This window comes from Pteropus alecto, unplaced genomic scaffold, assembly GCF_000325575.1.
Source record: "Pteropus alecto unplaced genomic scaffold, ASM32557v1 scaffold3, whole genome shotgun sequence".
NCBI lineage: Eukaryota > Metazoa > Chordata > Mammalia > Chiroptera > Pteropodidae > Pteropus > Pteropus alecto.
In genome coordinates, this window is record NW_006442484.1 from 48,429,031 (window position 1) to 48,447,358 (window position 18,328).

At 33.7% G+C, this 18,328-nt stretch overlaps 1 protein-coding gene across 10 annotated transcripts in view; it reads right to left on the reverse strand.

Moving 5' to 3' along the window:
- Positions 1-18,328, reverse strand: part of ZNF385B (zinc finger protein 385B) — a 265,070-nt gene that overhangs the window by 29,090 nt on the left and 217,652 nt on the right. For all 10 annotated transcript variants that reach the window (XM_025039446.1, XM_006921245.1, XM_025039442.1 and 7 more), the window contains one exon: positions 13,997-14,107. In XM_025039446.1, coding sequence (XP_024895214.1) covers positions 13,997-14,107 — 111 coding nt within the window. The remainder of the gene's footprint in view (positions 1-13,996; positions 14,108-18,328) is intronic.

Sequence of the window (18,328 nt, forward strand, 5' to 3'; positions counted from 1 at the left end):
TAGGTAATTCCCTTCAGAACCCAACCCCCAAATTATTTCCTTTAGAAGGCTTCCATGATGCCCCAGACTAGGTCACATCCTAACTTCTTCGATTCTTTCCTTCATAGTATTTCTCACAATTTAAAAAATTATTACTTGTTATAATAATTTGATTAATATATGTATTTCCCCACCAAACAGTAACCTTCATTAAGGTTTATACCTATGAGATTTTGCTTTTCATCCTATCTCTTGCACTTAACATACTGCCTAAAACATTCTAGGTAGTTATCATTAATTATTTTCTATGTACCAGGCACCATGTTAGTATTTTACAGACAGCATCTCATTTAATCCTCATAAGACCATGTGAGGTAAATATTATTAGCTCAAGTTTACAAAGACTCTGAAAAGTTAAGTAATTGCTCACTATCACGCTGCCAGAAATGGAAGGCCCTATTTCAAACCCAGGATTAAAAGATTAGGCTCTTAACCACACACTGAAGCAAACCCGAAGCCTGAGGTCTAAACAGCCTCCACAGGGGTAGATCTAAAATAGAACAGACTCTCTCCCTTAGCTACTCTGGTAAAAGATGATCTTTATTTTCTTGGAAAGTTTGATCTGGAGGTAAAAAAACAGCTCCAGGAATGTGATCTTTAGGTCATATAAGATATAGTTTTCATTGTAGCAAATTAATTCAGTAATTCTCAACCAATCCTTGGGTTGTCATAAATTAAAGATAAAAAAAATCCCCTTTAGGACCATTTATTCATTCAAGAAATATATATGTATTGTGCTAGGTACCAGAGAGACAGCAATGCACAAAACATACACAGTCCCTGTTCTTATGGAGCCAACAATAGTGTGTGTGTGTGTGTGTGTGTGTGTGTGTGTGTGTTTGAGAGAGAGAGAGAAACAGCTATTTAAAAAAAATAGTTACATAAATAAAGATATCTTTATAAACTGTGATACATTTCGTAGAGGAAAATTAGTGGGCGTTATATCACTATTGGGAGTGGAGCTAGTTTAACTAGGAAGTTTAGAAAAACTCTCTGAGAAAGAAACATTAAGGTGAGACCTAAAGGAAGAGTAGAGACTAGAACAGAAGTGGGAGGGGCAGAAGTAGCTTGGCAGATTTATGGAAATAAAAGAAAGCCATTGTGGTTGAAGTCTGGCAAACAGTGGAGTGAGTGGCAAGAATTGGACTAGAGATGCACATAACTGTTTAGAAACCTGAATGCTGAGGATGCTCAATAACAGAGAGAGTGAAAATTTTGTTATGAAGAGCGATCATAATCAAATGAGTACCTCCAGCTTTCTCTAGATTCTTGACTTACTTCTGCCCATGATTAGGAGCAGTGGATTCAAGCAGGGATCACCAGTTGGTATGATTTTGAGAGTCTGGGGCTTAATCAGTCTTAGTGTGAAATGGGCAGTTTTGTAACAGACTAACTGCTCAGTTATTGGACAAACAATCCTTACATACAATGGTTCACTTACTAGTCTATTAAGATAGCCCCAGGTCAGAACACAGAGTCAGTGATTTATTGATCATTCAGTTAATCTGATTAGTGTAGATAACTAAAATGGATAAATTATCCTTCCAAACAATGTCTATTTGGACTGAAATATAAATCCTATATGTTATCTAAGTTCAAACACTTGACTCAAAAGATTTTTCTGAGAAATTCTAATCAAGTCATAAACACATCATTTGCTTTTTAAAAAAGAGAATAGTATTAGATATTTTTAAATGGTTATAATCTCAGAAAAACCTCATTAATATATACTAATTTGGGTGAAGGATATCATGAAGTGGTAAAAAAGCTGAAAAAGTAGAACAGTTTTGAAGAAGTGCTTTTAGTTGATAACTTTTAGGTACCAGAGATTCTTAGGTGATGTATTAAAATATATAAGAATTATTTTAAATTGTATCATTGCTTGTATTTTAATGTATATTTTAAAAATACCTAAGTAAGCTTAAAAAAATTGTTTCTGTTGGTATTCTAAATCTCTGTTTTAAACTCCTTTTCAACACTCATCTGCATTTTTTTTTAAGAAAGAATTTGGACCAAACAAAAGTTAAATTCAGCCTCTACCTGAATTATCACAAATCCCTAATTACTGTAGTCCAAATTAACAAGAATTTACTGCATTTATAAAAATGGAAATTTACACAAAAGGCAATTATTCAATGTCTAGATACTTGGAAAATTAGCTTGAAGAGAATGTCTTCCAGATATTCAAACATTGTATTTTTAAATCTACATCTGCGAATTCAGTAATTCCATTCTGGCATTTTACAAATATAGACATCCATCATTTCTCCAACATTTACAGATGTTAATAAATACCCCCTTCTATGACCATCTGTGTAAATGCATAAATTAAATCTTAAAAAAGACATTGTTGGTATTTTTAGTTTAAAGGTGCATATAGGGCATTTTGTTAGCTTAAACATTTAAATCACAAAACTATAACAAATAACCTAAGTACTCTTTTAGTGAATCTATTCTTTCTGATCCTTCTCAAATGATATAAGAAAAAGACAAAATTCATTACATAAACAAATAAATCATCGTATTAAAGGATTCCATAGGTGTCTCTCAAATAATATAGAATGTTATGTCTTTCCAGAGCATAAACCAGGTAATCGCTTCAAGCTTACAGTTCAAAGATGATGAAAGCTACTTTCAGAGAACACTCAGTAGGCATTATCAAAGATACGAAGGAAACTATTTGGTGATTACTGGTATAAGTCAGCAGTATGCATCTCCCATGCTAAATGTAAAATGTATTTAAAGCAGAACTAAATGAACAAACAAAACAAACAAACTTATAGATACAGAAAACAAACTTATGATTGCCAGGTGGAAGGGGGGTTGGGATACTGGGTTAAAAAGGTGAAGGGATTAAGAAGTACAAATTGGCAGTTATGAAATAGTCAGGGTGATGTAAAGTACAGCCTAGGGAATAGAGTCAATAATATTGTAATAATTTTATACGGTGTCATGAAGGTACTAGACACATTGGGGGATCATTTTGTAACTTATATAAATGTCTAACCATTATGTGGTACACATGAAACTAATATAATATTAAATGCTAACTGTAATTGAAAAATAATAAAATTTTAAAAAGCAAAACTAGAATTCCATTAACAAACATCGGTGGTATACTGTAGGTAGGGCCGTCCACATTCAGGAAATAAGAGATTACACTATGTACAGATAATTTAGAAACAATAATAAAATTGACAAAATCAGTCTGATTTTAATTATCACTACAATCTGGCAATTCTAAACTTAGTAATAAAATACTTCTCCCTGAAAACAAAAAAAATGTTGATTTAAGTTCTAAACAATCACTATAAAGAGAAAAATTATATTCACAGCCCTCCTTTATCATCATCTTAAGTGACCATGGTTTCAGGTATGCACACAAGCAAAATTTTGCATAATTATAGGGGGTTCATGGACCCCCCCCACAGCCTACCCATGGACAACATCCTTAAGAAGTCCTATCTGTTTTAGCTCTAGTATTTTATAATTCTTCAATTCTCTCTCCCTCAAAACTGATAATCTCTCAAGCCTCACTCAATGTTTTACCGCTTCCACGAACCTCCAAAAAATACAGAGATAATATGTGTAAAGACTATTTAGTATAGAGGCTGGTAGAAGAACAGGCATCCCTCTGCTTGTGATTCTTCTAGCTTGTGTGCTGTCCTGTTTCCTAAATTTATATTACTTATAGTTAACAGCGTATAGTTCAGCAGTGTTTCTAAGTGTATTAGTTTTATTTCCCTGGATAGATAATCAGGGCTATGAGGGTAAGGAGCTTGTTTTGTATTTCTTGAATCTTCCTTTCTTGGTAAAAACTATTTTGATACTCTTCTCCTGTCTCTCTAATCAAGTTCACTGCTACTTTACTCTCCTCGAAGAACTCACATAAACCAAAATCACTATATTCCAACCAAGTCTCCCTAACTTGAAATTGTAGAAATTGGTTAAAGTAATACTTCCTCGTATGCTATCCTTAGCCTCTCAGCTGCAACCACATGTCATAAAGTTTCTCATGGCCAGTCAGGTTTCCCCAGAAAACTGCTCTTTATGCTGACCCACTGCACCTAAAGTTCTCTGGCCTCCATGGCCAATGTTGTCACTTTATTCAAAGAGTTGCTTTAGAGATGAAAGTAACTAAAAGCTACCTCTTTTGCAGGATGCTCTAAACTGCATTAAATCAGCTACTTGCTTGAGAGCAATGGAATAGACTTTGTGTCGCGTGCAGCTTTTTAGGGGGGGAAGGAGGTTTGTTTTTGCTTTTGTCTTAATAAGTAATACCTTTTTTCTTATAAATCTTTTGAAAATTATAGTCGATCGTGCACTCAAGCATACAGAAAAAAAGATCAGCTACAGGAAACCAAACATGTCTTTAATAAAGCCTAAATATAAACTTTAAACCAGCAACTAATCACTTAGGAAACCTACAGGTGTTCAGCCTAGAAATTCTACCTGATTTCTAATTATATATTGAATAAATTTTTAGCTGAAGAATTCCAAACTACAAAAATCAAGTGAAACAATATCTTATTGTTAAGGATTCCACAAGCAATCTTAATTAAAGCAATCCATACCAAGCAAAGAAGGAAAATACACATGCCTTCAGCAGTCTTCTCCTGACCCCTAGGTGGCAAGACAATTTATAGATGACAAAGTCACCAACAAAATGACTTTAAAATCCTTTCAGGAATCTCATATTTTCCTCTACAAGAGTTACTAACACAGGAATTTTACACAGGAAATTTAAAAAACCCACATTATTTTTTTAAAGGTATTATTAATATTTGATCAGCAAAGCAATGGAAATGTACCAAAGCTTGCCGTATTGATAGTGACTCATAGATAATTAATGGTTTTCTGTTGAGGACATATTCTGGTGTATGGGGATGGGCACCTGAAGTACTTTCCTTGTAGCATTCATAATTATTGTTCTTCACAAAATCACATTAGGCTGATCATCTTAATTTTAAATATTAAACACTTAAAAATAGCTAAAGTAACATGTCATGTGAGGCATCTATGTTTTTTTTTAAGAAAAGCCAGAGAAATATTGAATTAAGCATGCTGCCCAATTTCCCTATTAGATAAATATAGGATCTGTTGGGTTTTTATAAGTTGTAATGCTCACTTTTTAAAAAAATTTCACTTTTATCCCAGTCTTCTCTTTCTTTCACTGATGAATTGAAAATCAGTCCTAAACTATCCAAATACCTATTTTAAATAGTGTAGTGCTGAGAGAGACTATGACATTTTTTGTAATATTAAAGCACTACTTTAGAGGCAAGTTTTTAAAAAAATTTAATAAGAAACTAATATATGCTTCAAAAAAGGTGACTAAACTTTGTTAAGGCTTTGTTAAACAGCAGCTATTGACAAACTTTTAGCACGGTATGTTCCTTCTCTCCGTAACTGTGCTATATTTCTGTCATATTGAAGCAAAAAATGTTCATCATTTTGTCAGCTGTGTCTGCAAAGTAGAGAATTACCTTCCCAAGCTTCTGAGATTTATGCTTTTAATTACCTCCTATCTGCTTCACTATCCTCCAAACCTACGAATCAATATAAGTAGTCTTATTTATGGGAAAAATGTAAAATTTTTGACAAAAGCAGACTATTATTTTCTAGATTTCCATTTGATGCTATCGATTCCTTCTATCTTCAGTATCTTTTTTCTTGACAGAATCAGTTGGTTTTTCAAACTTTCAGAATTATTCATTTACCTAATAATTTGTACTTCTTAATAGCAGATATAAACTTTGCAACTAGCTTTTGAGTTCCCAACCCACCAATGAGGTTATCACTGGGGTATCTCTTTATTTAATCATCACTTGCAGAATTCAATATACCTGTAGTTTTCTCCAAACCCTCCTAATCGTAAATTCATTCTTCAATGAGGACAAACTTTCATGGCTTATTGAGTTTCTAAAGCAGAGGCCACTATTAGCATAGGTGAAATCTGGCAGGCGAGGCACCAGTATGCTTAAAACTCTGTCTCTCATGTTTTATCAGCACCGATTCTTAAAAAAAAAAAAAAAAAAGCCAGCAAATTATATAGATGTACACACACACATACACACATACTTTTATATAATTGTTTATATGCAATTTATATATGAGTATATAAATATAAATATATTATAAATTAATAGAGCTGCTGCTATTAAAGAAGCTGCTATCTCAAGAGCTGCAAGAGAAATTGAATAGATGTTTATGGGTGATAGGCAGTCATTGTATATGTATACGTGAGAGGAGGAAACAGTTAATCTGTAGAATTAACATGTGTAGATATTTGCTAAACATATCTGACAGTGGCAATGTGGAAAGAGTCGAATATTGCAAATAAATGTTCAAAGTTTTCCTTGACATATCAGTTATCAAATGCAATGTGTGAAAATTCAGGAAATAGAGGATAAACTCATTTGTTTCCCCTGTTTTATTCCCCTCTTTGTGCATAAAGCAGAGGTGCTAACCACTACACTACGAAGCCACCCCCTAAACTCATTTTTTAAAAACAGTATGTTGGTTAGAGTTTCAAATAATATGTTCAATATGTTTTTTAACCCCAAGGGAAGTGCCTTTGAATTTAAAGCAATGAATTCAATTATTAACCTAAAAAATTTTAAGAAAAACACTATGAATGTCCAAGAAAAAGCTAAAAGAGAAGAGAAGAGGAGATAGAGTAGAGAAGAAAGGAAGGAACAATATGATGGTTTAGTAGAAAGAATATGTTTTGACAGAGAAAGAGTAGCACTGACAACCCATGGATAGAATTTCTATAGTTAAAAGCAAGCACTAGGCAGCCAATACAAAATGCAGAATCCCCTAGAAGAATGTCATATGGTGACAAATAAAAAGCTGATCCTTTAGAAAATGCAAGCAAGTGCCCTTGTAGCTGAGTGCCTCTCTTGCTTTGCTGCAAGGGACATCTTTAAATGAGGTGTCTAATGGTCCCTGTTTCCCGCAGACACTCTGACTTCCTTGGGAAGAAACCACAGCTGCTGCAGGGACTTGCTGCCTCATGGCAGCTGCTGGAGAGGTGGAGTTAAGCTCTGTGGCCAAAGGAAATGGAGGGTCAGCCAAGAGCAAATGAAAAGGACATTTATATGGGACCCAAAGTTGTGGCTTTCTTCCTAATAGTGCCAGGGCTTCTAGCAGAAATGGCACTAAAGTCTCTTAAAGTGGCAGATGGTAGATGGGGGCTGTTTGTTTATGAAAGACAGAGAATTTGTACTGTATTACATGAACTGCTTAAAGAAATCAGAAAGTAGACATATGACTGAAAGAGAGAGACACCCAGGAGGGCATACTTAAATAACCTTATCCAAATGAAAACTGCTAAGATGACAAAGATGCAAAATGCAGAGGGAAGTGGCACTGCAGATGTATCAATTACACACTAATGCAGCCATATGGGAATTGGAAGTGATTATTGAGCGACTGCACTTTCTGAAATTTCAGAGATTTATAGTAAAGAATAAGAGAGTCTGGTCACCCACAGAAATGTCCACATAAATGGTTGGTCCCCATGTCATTTTAACTCCTAAGTCAATCTTCAGTTTTTTGTCCATGTGTACTTAATCAATCAAACATAAATCAATGAAATAGTATGAGGTCATCTCCTTATGTCTTGAGACATGAGAAATAGAATATAGCAAAAAGAACAGCGAGCTAAAAATGACAGATAGAGGTATTAAATAACCAAAAACCAAGGCAAAGACAGAGAATAACACAACAAAATTAAAAACCTAGAGGAACCACAAAGTAAGATAAAATTTAAAAATGTAAACTATAAGTGATTTGAAGTTTATAATGCTACTCCAAAGGTAATACCAATTAAGCCTGTAAGGACAGCAATTAGAGGCACTGAATCTTATGCTTAATCGATTGTGGTATTAATGCTGAGTATCAAAATTTCAGGATCAATTCCTGAATTAGAGCGTATAAAACTTGATTAAAAAGATCATTATGCTCTCATTTCAGTTTGCTTATGAAGCATAAAGGACCCAGTCATATATTAAGGGAATTTATGATTAACTGTGTTTTTCAATAATAATAATAATAAAAGATCATCTCACTTTTTAGACATTTAAGAGAATCAAATTGCCCTGATTTTGTGTAAGAATCTGTTTAAGGATCAGTTTCTTTTCACCTTCTGCTACTATTCTCCAAGGTAATATGCAAATTAGAAATTGTTTGGGATCTAATAACTTTAAAACTTTAGTCAAAAAGAGAAACGTTAGCCTCAAAAATATTTTCAAAGCTTATGTTAGCGCTAATTTCCAGTATTTCTGCATGAAAACCAAAAGCCCAATAATTTTGAGAGTCTTATTTAAAACCAAGTACAGAATAGTGTAGGAGACCTGTTTCCCTGGAAAGGCTTAACTCTAGAAACATATTTCCCAGCTAAAGGGTAAAGATTCAGATGTAAGCTTATCGATTTATGACCAAACTACAGCTGCAGTACACTCATTCACTGGAGGAGAAAAGGGCGTTCAGGCTTAGGACAACCTCATTCAGTGTTCAGATGAAATCACGTAAGAAAAAAAATAAAATAAAAGGTGGCCAAGAACAAACTAGAAATTCGGGTGCTGTACACATTCGTGCAAAGGTCTGGGACTCAGTTGGAAAGACATATTATTCCTGGACTGCAATGCCTGCTGCCTGGCAAAGTTAATGGTGTTAATTTGTAAAGGTTCATTTGGGAAATGTTTGTGATTAATGCTTGCTCATTTGCATAACGCTGTATTGTGTAAATAAAGCTGTAGCCTTTTGCTTTCCAACAGTGGAGTTCTACTGAGATGATAAAAACTGGACCAAGTGAGCTACTATGGGACACTTAAACTAGGTCACATTGAATTTTGATGCATGAAGCCTGCCCTGGTAGATTTTATATGGGTAATGGGGAACTGCAGAATGCAATCTGTTTACTGTGCAAATCTGCATTCCAGATTTTTCAATAACCATATTTTCTACACTGAGGAGTGAAGACAATTCAGTCTCAGGCTGATTTAGAAATGTTATTAAAGAAAATAAAGATGAGCATCTTCTTAATTCCTACATTAAAATGTAAATAGGGTAATTATACAATAATAAACTCTCCTCCAAATAAAAAAAGGCTCAGTTTCAGAGCTCAGTTATGCAGATTATAACACCATCACTAAACACAGAGAACATGCATATGTCACACTTGTGAATTTGCCATCTAGACTATGTGGCTTTACTGCCCAGAGTCTAAGTATGGCTCAGAAATTTAATTTTTTTCTCCATTATAAACAGAGCTTTTGAGTGGTGACAAGGAAGCTAGTGATTGCATGCTCACATGTGTACTTTTGTCCATGTCCCTATTAGTAAATACAAAGAAAATCACTGACATGGAATGAAGCTCAAGTCAAAGGTGAACCTACTTCCAGAGCAATTCTGGAGTGTAGAAAAAAGACTGGCACGCCACTCCCAGGCAACCCATGACACAAACTAAAAACAAAGCTACAAATCATTCTTTCTTGGTGTCAGCTGTTCCATCCATAAGGTGGAGGTGTTTATTATACACTGTTCTTCTAACAGAAATGCCATGGAAATGCATTTTAATCAGAGAACTGGAATGGTCCTCCTAAAGATCGTGTAGTTATATTATAGAAGAGGAAACTGAGACCCACAGTGGTTAAGTGATTTATCAAGTTCAGAATTAGGATTAAATCATGTTCAAGGAGGTTTAATCCAGTATTCTATACTATGTGGCCTCTCTATGTATGGAATAATAAATGTAGAGAGCAGAAGACCTGGAACAGGTTCTGAGATGATCTAATAAGTTAATCCTTGGATGTTCTCATTCATACTGTTTGCTAGTAAAAGTTGCTGCTGGTCTCTGGAGCCTGGTGCCATACTACGTGTAGTGCATGTTAAAAGCTCAAAAAATGCTAGGAAAATGAGTAAAGTTATTACGTCAGGCAACATAATATAATAGGAAGAGCTGTGGATTTAGAGGCAAGAGACCTGAATTTGTACCCTAGTTGTCTTTTGTTGACTATGAAAACTTATATAATTCCAAAAGATCAGAAACAACCTGAGTGTCCACCAATAAGGAACTAGTTCAATAAACTATGGAGCATCCATACTTAGACTACTGTATCAGTCTTTTATTCTACTATAGCAAATTACCATACACTTGGTAATACCCTGGTTTGTGGCTCCTTCCTTCACCTTCAAAGCCAACAATGTCCAGTTGAGTTATTCTTACATCACATCATTCAAATCTTCCCTTTGCCTCCCTTTCCTACTTTTAAGGGCCCTTGGGCCCACAGGATAATCCAGGATAAAATATTTCAAGGTCAGTTTATTGGCACTCTTAATTCCATTTATTACCTTACTTCCCCTCTGCCATATAAGGTAATTTAGTAAAAGGTTCCGGATGTTAGGATCCAGAGCGTAAACGTGTTTGCTTAGCACATCTGTTAAAAAAACACAGGAAACTCTCTGTTTTGATAGAGAAAATTCTCAAAGATATATTATTATTATGTTAAAAATGTAAGGCAAAAAAGTGTAAAAAGTACACTATCTTTTATGTAGAAAAGGGAGGAAATAAGAATATATATTCATAGTTGGTTATATTTGCATAAAAAACCAGAGAAGATATACAAGAAATATTAAAGTGGTTACAGACAGACAAGAATAGCATGGAGAGTGGGAGGATGGGGAACGGGATGGAACAAGATTTTTCAATATATCTTTTAAAATTAATTTGTATTTTAAACCACGTAAATATATGTTATTATTTTTTTAATTCAAAAAATTCATAATTGCCCCCAAACCCCTATTATTCACTTGATAGTCAAAACCTTTGTTTCGGAGAGCCTATGTTTCACCGACCTTGTTACTTTTCTTAAATTAACTCTTCTAATAGACATATCCTCCCATTTGGCTTATATCAAGCAGTTAGTTCTCTAATATGACATTCACAGACTTCATGAAAGTCTGCATCTTTTGCAAGGCTTTTGCAGTTTCACTTTGCAATCTATTTGCACTGTATTATGAGATGTTTTCAACATCTAGCATTGCAGCAGTGTGAATGCTACAACTAAATATGGAGAATATTTTCAGGTGGGCATTCATTTTATAAGTGGTTAAGTAGTGAACATGTAGAAATTTGGATAATAATTAGGTAAAGCTGTTAAATACACTTGGACCTATTTTAGTATTTACATTCTTGCAAAAATCCTTTAACCGTTATACCTTAAATCTAGTGGTAATACTGTAGTTTAATTTATCTAATAGTTATGTCTCTATCATTAATCAGTCTTCTACTTTCAAAATATTTCATGGCTTCTGTCACGTTGACTTTTTCTAGTCAGGTTTACTGAGTTACACTTTATATACAGTAAAATTCCTTTTTAGGTATTGAGATCTATGAGTTGTGAAAAACAAAAACTGCTATGTACCCACCACAACAATGGAGACATAGAATATTTCCATCACCTGAAAAAGTAATCTTTCATGCTCTTTTTTAGTCAATTCCCTAACCCCACTCTCAGTCCTTGCTAACTACTGATCTGATTTTTGTCCTTATAGTATTATCTTTTGCATAAAGTTATACAAGTGCAGTGACAGTAGTATATAGCCTTTATGTCCAACTTATTTTATTTAGCATGCTGCCTTTGAGATTCATCCATGTTGTAGGATGTATCACAGTACTTCATTTCTTTAATTGCTGAGTAGTGCTCCATTGTATGACTATACCAAAATTTGTTTGTCCATTCATCAGTTGATAGACATTTGGGTTAATTCCAGTTTAGGACAATTATGAATAAAACTACTATAAAAGAAACCACACAAATGTATGATCACATTTTTTTCATTTATCATGGATAAATACCTAGAAGTAGGATTGCTGGGTTGAATGGGAAATGTATCTATAACATTGTAAAATTTTTTAGAAATAACTACCAAACCGCTTTCCAAAGTACCTATACCATTTTGTATTTTCATCAACAATGAATGAGAGTTCTAGTTGCTCCTTATCTTTGTTACTTATATTATCAATTTGCTTAATTTTCATCATTTTAATAGGTACAGTGTTATCTGATTGTGGTTCGTATTTCCTTAATGGCTAATGATAAGCATTATTTTACGAGCTTATTTATCATTCATATTTCCTCTTTGGTAAAGTCCTTGCTTAAATATTTTGCCCATTTATTATTTATTATTAAATTACAAGTTATTTAAATATTTTGTACAAGTATAATGTTTTATAAATATTTTCTCCCAGTCTGTAGCTTTTCTTTTCATTTTCTCGACAGTGTAACATTATCATTTGAAGAGAAGTTTTTAATTTTGATGAAGTCCAATGTATCAATATTTTTATAGTTCATACTTTTTGTTTCAGAAATCTCTGCCTATCTCAAGGTCATATGGATTTTCTCCTGTTTTCTTCTAGAAGTTATATAGTTTTAAGTTTATAGCTATTTATATGATTCATTTGAATTAATTTTTGCATTGCATGTGAGGCAGTAGTTAAGGTGTTTTTTTTTTTAATTTACAAATGGATATCCAATTGCACTATTTGTTGCAAAGATTAGCCTTTCTCCATTGAATTACCTCTGCAACTTTGTTGAAAATCAACTGACCATATAGGTATAGGTCTATTTCTAGACTCTGTTTCATTGATCTTTATTTCTACTATTCTTTCACCAATATTACAGTCTTGATTACTGTAGATTTTTTAGTAAGTCTTGAAATCAAGATGTGTAAGTCCTCAAAATTTGTTCTTTCTTACAAAATAGTATGGGCTATTCCAAAGCTTTTCTTTTTTATATACATTTAAGAAATAGCTTGGCATTTTCTACAAAAAAAGTCTACAAAAAGATTTTGATCAGGATCATGTTGGGTCTGTAGATCAGTCTAGGGAGAATAAACATCATAATACTATTGAGACTTTGAATGAATTAATACTATATATTTCCCAGTTTATTTAGGAACATTTTAATTCTTGAATAAGGAGTTGAGATTTTATCAGGTGCCAAAAAAATTCATTGGAATTTTAATTGAAATTGCATTAAATATACTTCTATAAATCACAATAAACATATCTCCTCTTTTTCAATGACTATAATTTTTATTAGGTTTCCTACATAGAATTATTCAAATATCATTTAATGGTATATGTAAATAAAAGTATTTAATACTTTACTATTTCCAATAAACATGAATCCTATAACATACTCTTTGCAAAATGATTTCTGGGGTGGAATAACTCAGGAAATATCACATTTAATATGTAGCCTCCAGATTCAGATTTGCATTGGTCATTGGCTTTACTTGGTAATTGGGTATTATAAACATTCTAAAATTATTTATTTTGACTTCATGTTATTTTGTTTCTACATTTTAAAATCTACTTTCATAAAAGATTAATTTGTACTCTCTTCTTGTTATTTTTAAAAGGATGATTAGGCTTACCAGATGAAATCAATTACAAACCTTCCCCTGTATTTCCATGTCCTGGGAAAATATAAATTGTATAGTAAATTATTCTCTCAGGTATTTAATATGATTTTGCACACACACATGAAAGGTGACACTTGTTACCAAGGGTAATAACAATAGTTTTCTTCAACATTCATTGCACTTTAATTTCTTTCATACTTTCATTGCATTTTAAACTTTAAAAAATATTTTCTATTTAAGTGTTTTTCAAAAGCAAATATAGTAGATGGGATTAATTGTAAAATGGTTTAGGTGAGACTTATTATATAGACAAAACCTTGATTTTTGATATTATCCAGTCTACTGCTCAAGTTTCTAGTGTTGAATCCAAATCCCTTGAAAATCTGGCACAATGAGATAAGTAGACCGCCAAAAGAAAGGGCCACTGAAGAGCGTGTAAATATGAAGAGATGTATATATTCAGAATGATCAAGCTTTCAGCTTGACAGACTAGAGAGAGCAATGAAAAGGTGATACTCACATCTGAGTTAAAGCGAAGCTGACAGACATTACAAGAAATAACTTGTTTCTTCTTCGGGGGAATCGACACTCCAAATGTGTGGTTAATTACTGCTTTTTGCACAGGATCCATCTAAAGAACAAATGATAAAATAGTCAATCTATAGCTTCAAAGGATAGACAATAGTGTGAGCAAGTAAAAGTAGCTTTATTATTCCTTAAGGTTTTAACTTTTCATTCCCAAACAAGAATAATAAAGAGTCTAATTCAATACCAATCTACTCATCTCCAGGAATTAAAAACAAAATAAAACAAACTGTTTTGAAATCATAACACAAATCATTGGAGAACCCAACAACCCAAGAAATCATATATCTATATAAGGAAACTTGGAAAACCTTAGAAGAATCATAAAACAAACAAAAAAAATTAAGATCCAAAGGTCAAGGCTAAAATTAACTTGTTTTCTCTATATGAGGTGATAATAGTTACAATAATCTAAAATGACCTGTATGACAATTGTTACAGATATATTTAAGTTTCTTAATTTTTGATTTATGACAGTCATAAATGATAGGCTCATATCATACAATAGAAATGTTTGTCTTTATTTTCAAATAATTTATTACTTTTCATGTACCATAGATTGAAATACTGGAAATGCCTGTCACAATTGTACACTCAAATGCTCATAACAGATTGGTTACTATGCAACCCCTGTCTAAAAAAAGTAGTTTTGACTTATAACTTGTGACTTTCCTCTTTGGTTTGCATACACCATACAGTGATGAAAGTATTCGACCAAAGAAAGAGTATGGCACAAAGCCATAGAAATACTTGGGAAAAGAAATAACACTATTTGCAGAATCTATAAAAAGAAACACAGCAGTGATTCACTTCGGTACTCCAAATAATAATCTCTAGCATTAACATCAGACAACTGGCAGTTCAAAAAACAATGTGGATGATAAACAAAGCGTTACTTATAAACAGATGTAACATGAACAAGGACAGATACACTGACACCATTGTCTAGGAAATCTCTTAAGGTTAGAGTTTAGGATTGGATTAGTTGATGATATTTAGTAGAGGGGAGAAACAAAGACTATCCCTGACTGGGAGTACACGTCAACAAAGTGTAAAATTAGCAATTAAAAGAACTTAAATAAATTAGAAAGGAGGATGGAAAACAGAATTGTCAAACAGTAAAGTAGCCTATTTTTCACTACAAGTTTAACAATGATGATGGGACATTGAATTTCCACTATAAAAAACAGTTATGTGCTTTAGGGCAATAAAAATTTAAAGAAGTGAGTTTTCTAGAGTGATAGAACAATTCTATAGCCTGATTGTAGTGGTAGTTACACAGATTTATACTTGTTAAAATTCATAGAACTACACACACTCCCTAAAAATCAATTATATCAAATTTTATTTAATGAGAATAAAAAAAAAATCAACAACCCTCTACGGGCAAAGAAAATCTCAAAATGTCAAAAAACAAAAAACAAACAAACAAACAAAACCCCCCAAAACCCTATTCACTTTCTTAGCTTATTCACAAGTGCATACACTTAAGTCTAATTCATCCATTCGTGAGATGTGAAACTATACTTTTTGATTGTTACTAGAGATGGCAGATTAGTTTGAACAGGAAATAGCCTACCCATATTGACAGGACAATATGTTTTGGAAAGTTAAAAAATAATAGCATTTTATTGGGATAGTTTCTGTTCTCAGGCTCTAAAATACCTATCTGGTGACATGTAAACTACATGGGTTAAAACTATATGAATATTTCCCAAACACCAGTTTTTGTATGCCACTTTCATTTTTAAATAATGAAAACATTTTTCAATTACAGTTGGCACAAGATATTATATTACCTTCAGGTATACAATATAGTAATTCGATATTTATATAACTTACAAAATGATCACTCTGATAAATCTAGTACCCATCTGACACCATACATAGTTATTACAATATTATTGAATATATTCCTTATGCTATACTTTATATCTCCACGACTATTTTGTAATTCCAATTTATACTTAATCCCTTCCTCTTTTTCACTCCCTCCCATCTGATACTTCTTAATCCCTTCCTCTTTTTCACTCCCTCCCATCTGGCAACCATCAAAAGGTTCTCTGTATCTATGAATTTGTTTCTGTTTTGTTTATTTTATTATTTAGATTCCACATGTAAGTGAAATCATATGGCATTTGTTTCTCTGACTTACTCCACTCAGCACAATACCCTCTAGGCACATCCATGTTGTTGCAGATGGCAGGATTTCATTGTTTTTTATGATGAACAATATTCCATCGTATATATGTTCCACCTGTTCTTTATCCATTCATCCACTGATGGACAACCAGATGCCTCCATATCTTGGCTATTGTAAATAATGCTGCAATAAACATATGATTCACATGTCCCTTTGAAGTAGTGTTTTGGGTTTCTTCAGATAATACTCAAAAGTGGGATAACTAGGTTCTTGTCTCTTGTTATAGCCTTTGTTTTTAAAATTTGTTTTGTCTGGTATAAGTATTGCTACCCCAGATTTTTTGTTTATTTGTTTCCATTTTCATAAAGTATCTTTTTCCATCTCTTTAATTTTTGTGTGTGTCTTTTGATCTGAAGTGAGTCTCCTATAGGCATATATGTAAGAGTTTTGTTTTCTTGTCTATTCAGCCACCCATGTCTTTTGATTGGAGCATTTAATCCATTTATGTTTAAACTAATTGTGGCTAGATATGTAGCTATTGCCATTTTATTATTCATATTTTTGGTTTTTTCTTCTTCTTAAAGAATTTCCTTTAACATTTCTTGCAATATTGGTTTGGTTGTGATGAATTCTTTTAGCTTTTTCTTATCTGGGAAGCTCTTTATCTGTCCTTTGATTCTAAATGATAGCCTTGCTGGGTAATCTTGGTCATGGGTCCTTGCTTTTCATCACTTTGAACATTTTATCCCAATCCCTTTGGCCTGCAACTTTTCTGTTGAGAAATCAGTTGACAGTCTTATGGGAGTTCCTTTTTAGATAACTAATTGTTTTTCTCTTGCTGCTTTTAAGATTCTTTCTTTGTCTTTAACCTTTGGCATTTTAATTATAATGTGTCTTGGTATGGGTCTCTTTGAGTTCATCTTGTTTGGGATTCTCTGTGCTTCCTGGGTTTGTATGTCTATTTCCTTTGCCAGGTTAGGGAAGTTTTCATTATTTCTTCAAATAGACTTTCAATTTCTTGCTCTCTCTCTCCTCCTTCTGGTACCCCTATGATGTAATGTTGGTACACCTGATATTGTCCTAGAGGCCTCTTAAACTATCCTCATTTTTTGGTTTGTTTTTTCTTGTTGCTGTTCTAATTGGGTGTTTTCTGCTACCTTATCTTCTAAATCACTGACTCGATCCTCTGCTTCATTTAATCTACTATTGATACCAAGGTATTCCACATTTCAGTTATTGTATTTTTCATTTCTGACTGGCTCTTTTTATGTTTCCTATCTCTATTTTTATGTTTTCTATCTCTTTGTTAAAGTTCTCACTGAGTTCAGCTACTCTTCCTTGAAGTTCAGTGAGCATCCTTATAACTATTGTTTTGAACTCTGTATCTGGTAGATTGCCTGTCCATTTTCTCTCTATTTTCTCTCCATTTTCTCTCTCCATTTCTCTCCATTTTCTCTCCATTCTCTCCATTTTCTCTCCATTCTCTCCTCCCTATGTTGTTTCTATATATTAGTGGGGCTACTATGTCTCCTGGTCTTAGTAGAGTGACCTTATGTAGTTGGTGTCCTGTGGAGCCCAGTGGCACAATCTCCCTGGTCACCTGAGCTGGGTGCTCCAGGTGTGTCCCTTGTATGGGTTGTAGTTGAGCCTTGGTTGCTGTTTGTATGTCAGTGAGAGGGATTCACCCTCAGGCTGATTTGTTGTGAGGACTGACCACTGACTACAATGGAGGAGCTGTTGTGCAGGGGCTGACCCTACAGAGCAGGATTTGCTTTAACAGAGCTCTGATGCCTTCCCAGTATGCCTTTTGAGTGTGTTGTCTTTGGATGTGGCCCCAGGTTGTGCTCCAGCTCAGTCTGAAGCTAGTCAGTGGGTATGCCAGTCCTGGAGCATCTTGAGAAGGGCCCTGACACAAGCCATGCTCTGGGCCACCTGACATGAACTCCAAGCAATCCAAAGATGGCCACCACCCATACTGGGTGCCTGGAAAGACCGAACTGTGAACTGAGACTGGCTGCTACTAATGCTTGGTGAGAAGCTGCTCAGCAAAAGGTATGGAGCATGCCAAGTCCAGATTATGCTTGTTTGAGTTATGTGAACCTCTGAGAGATTTTAGGAAGTCCA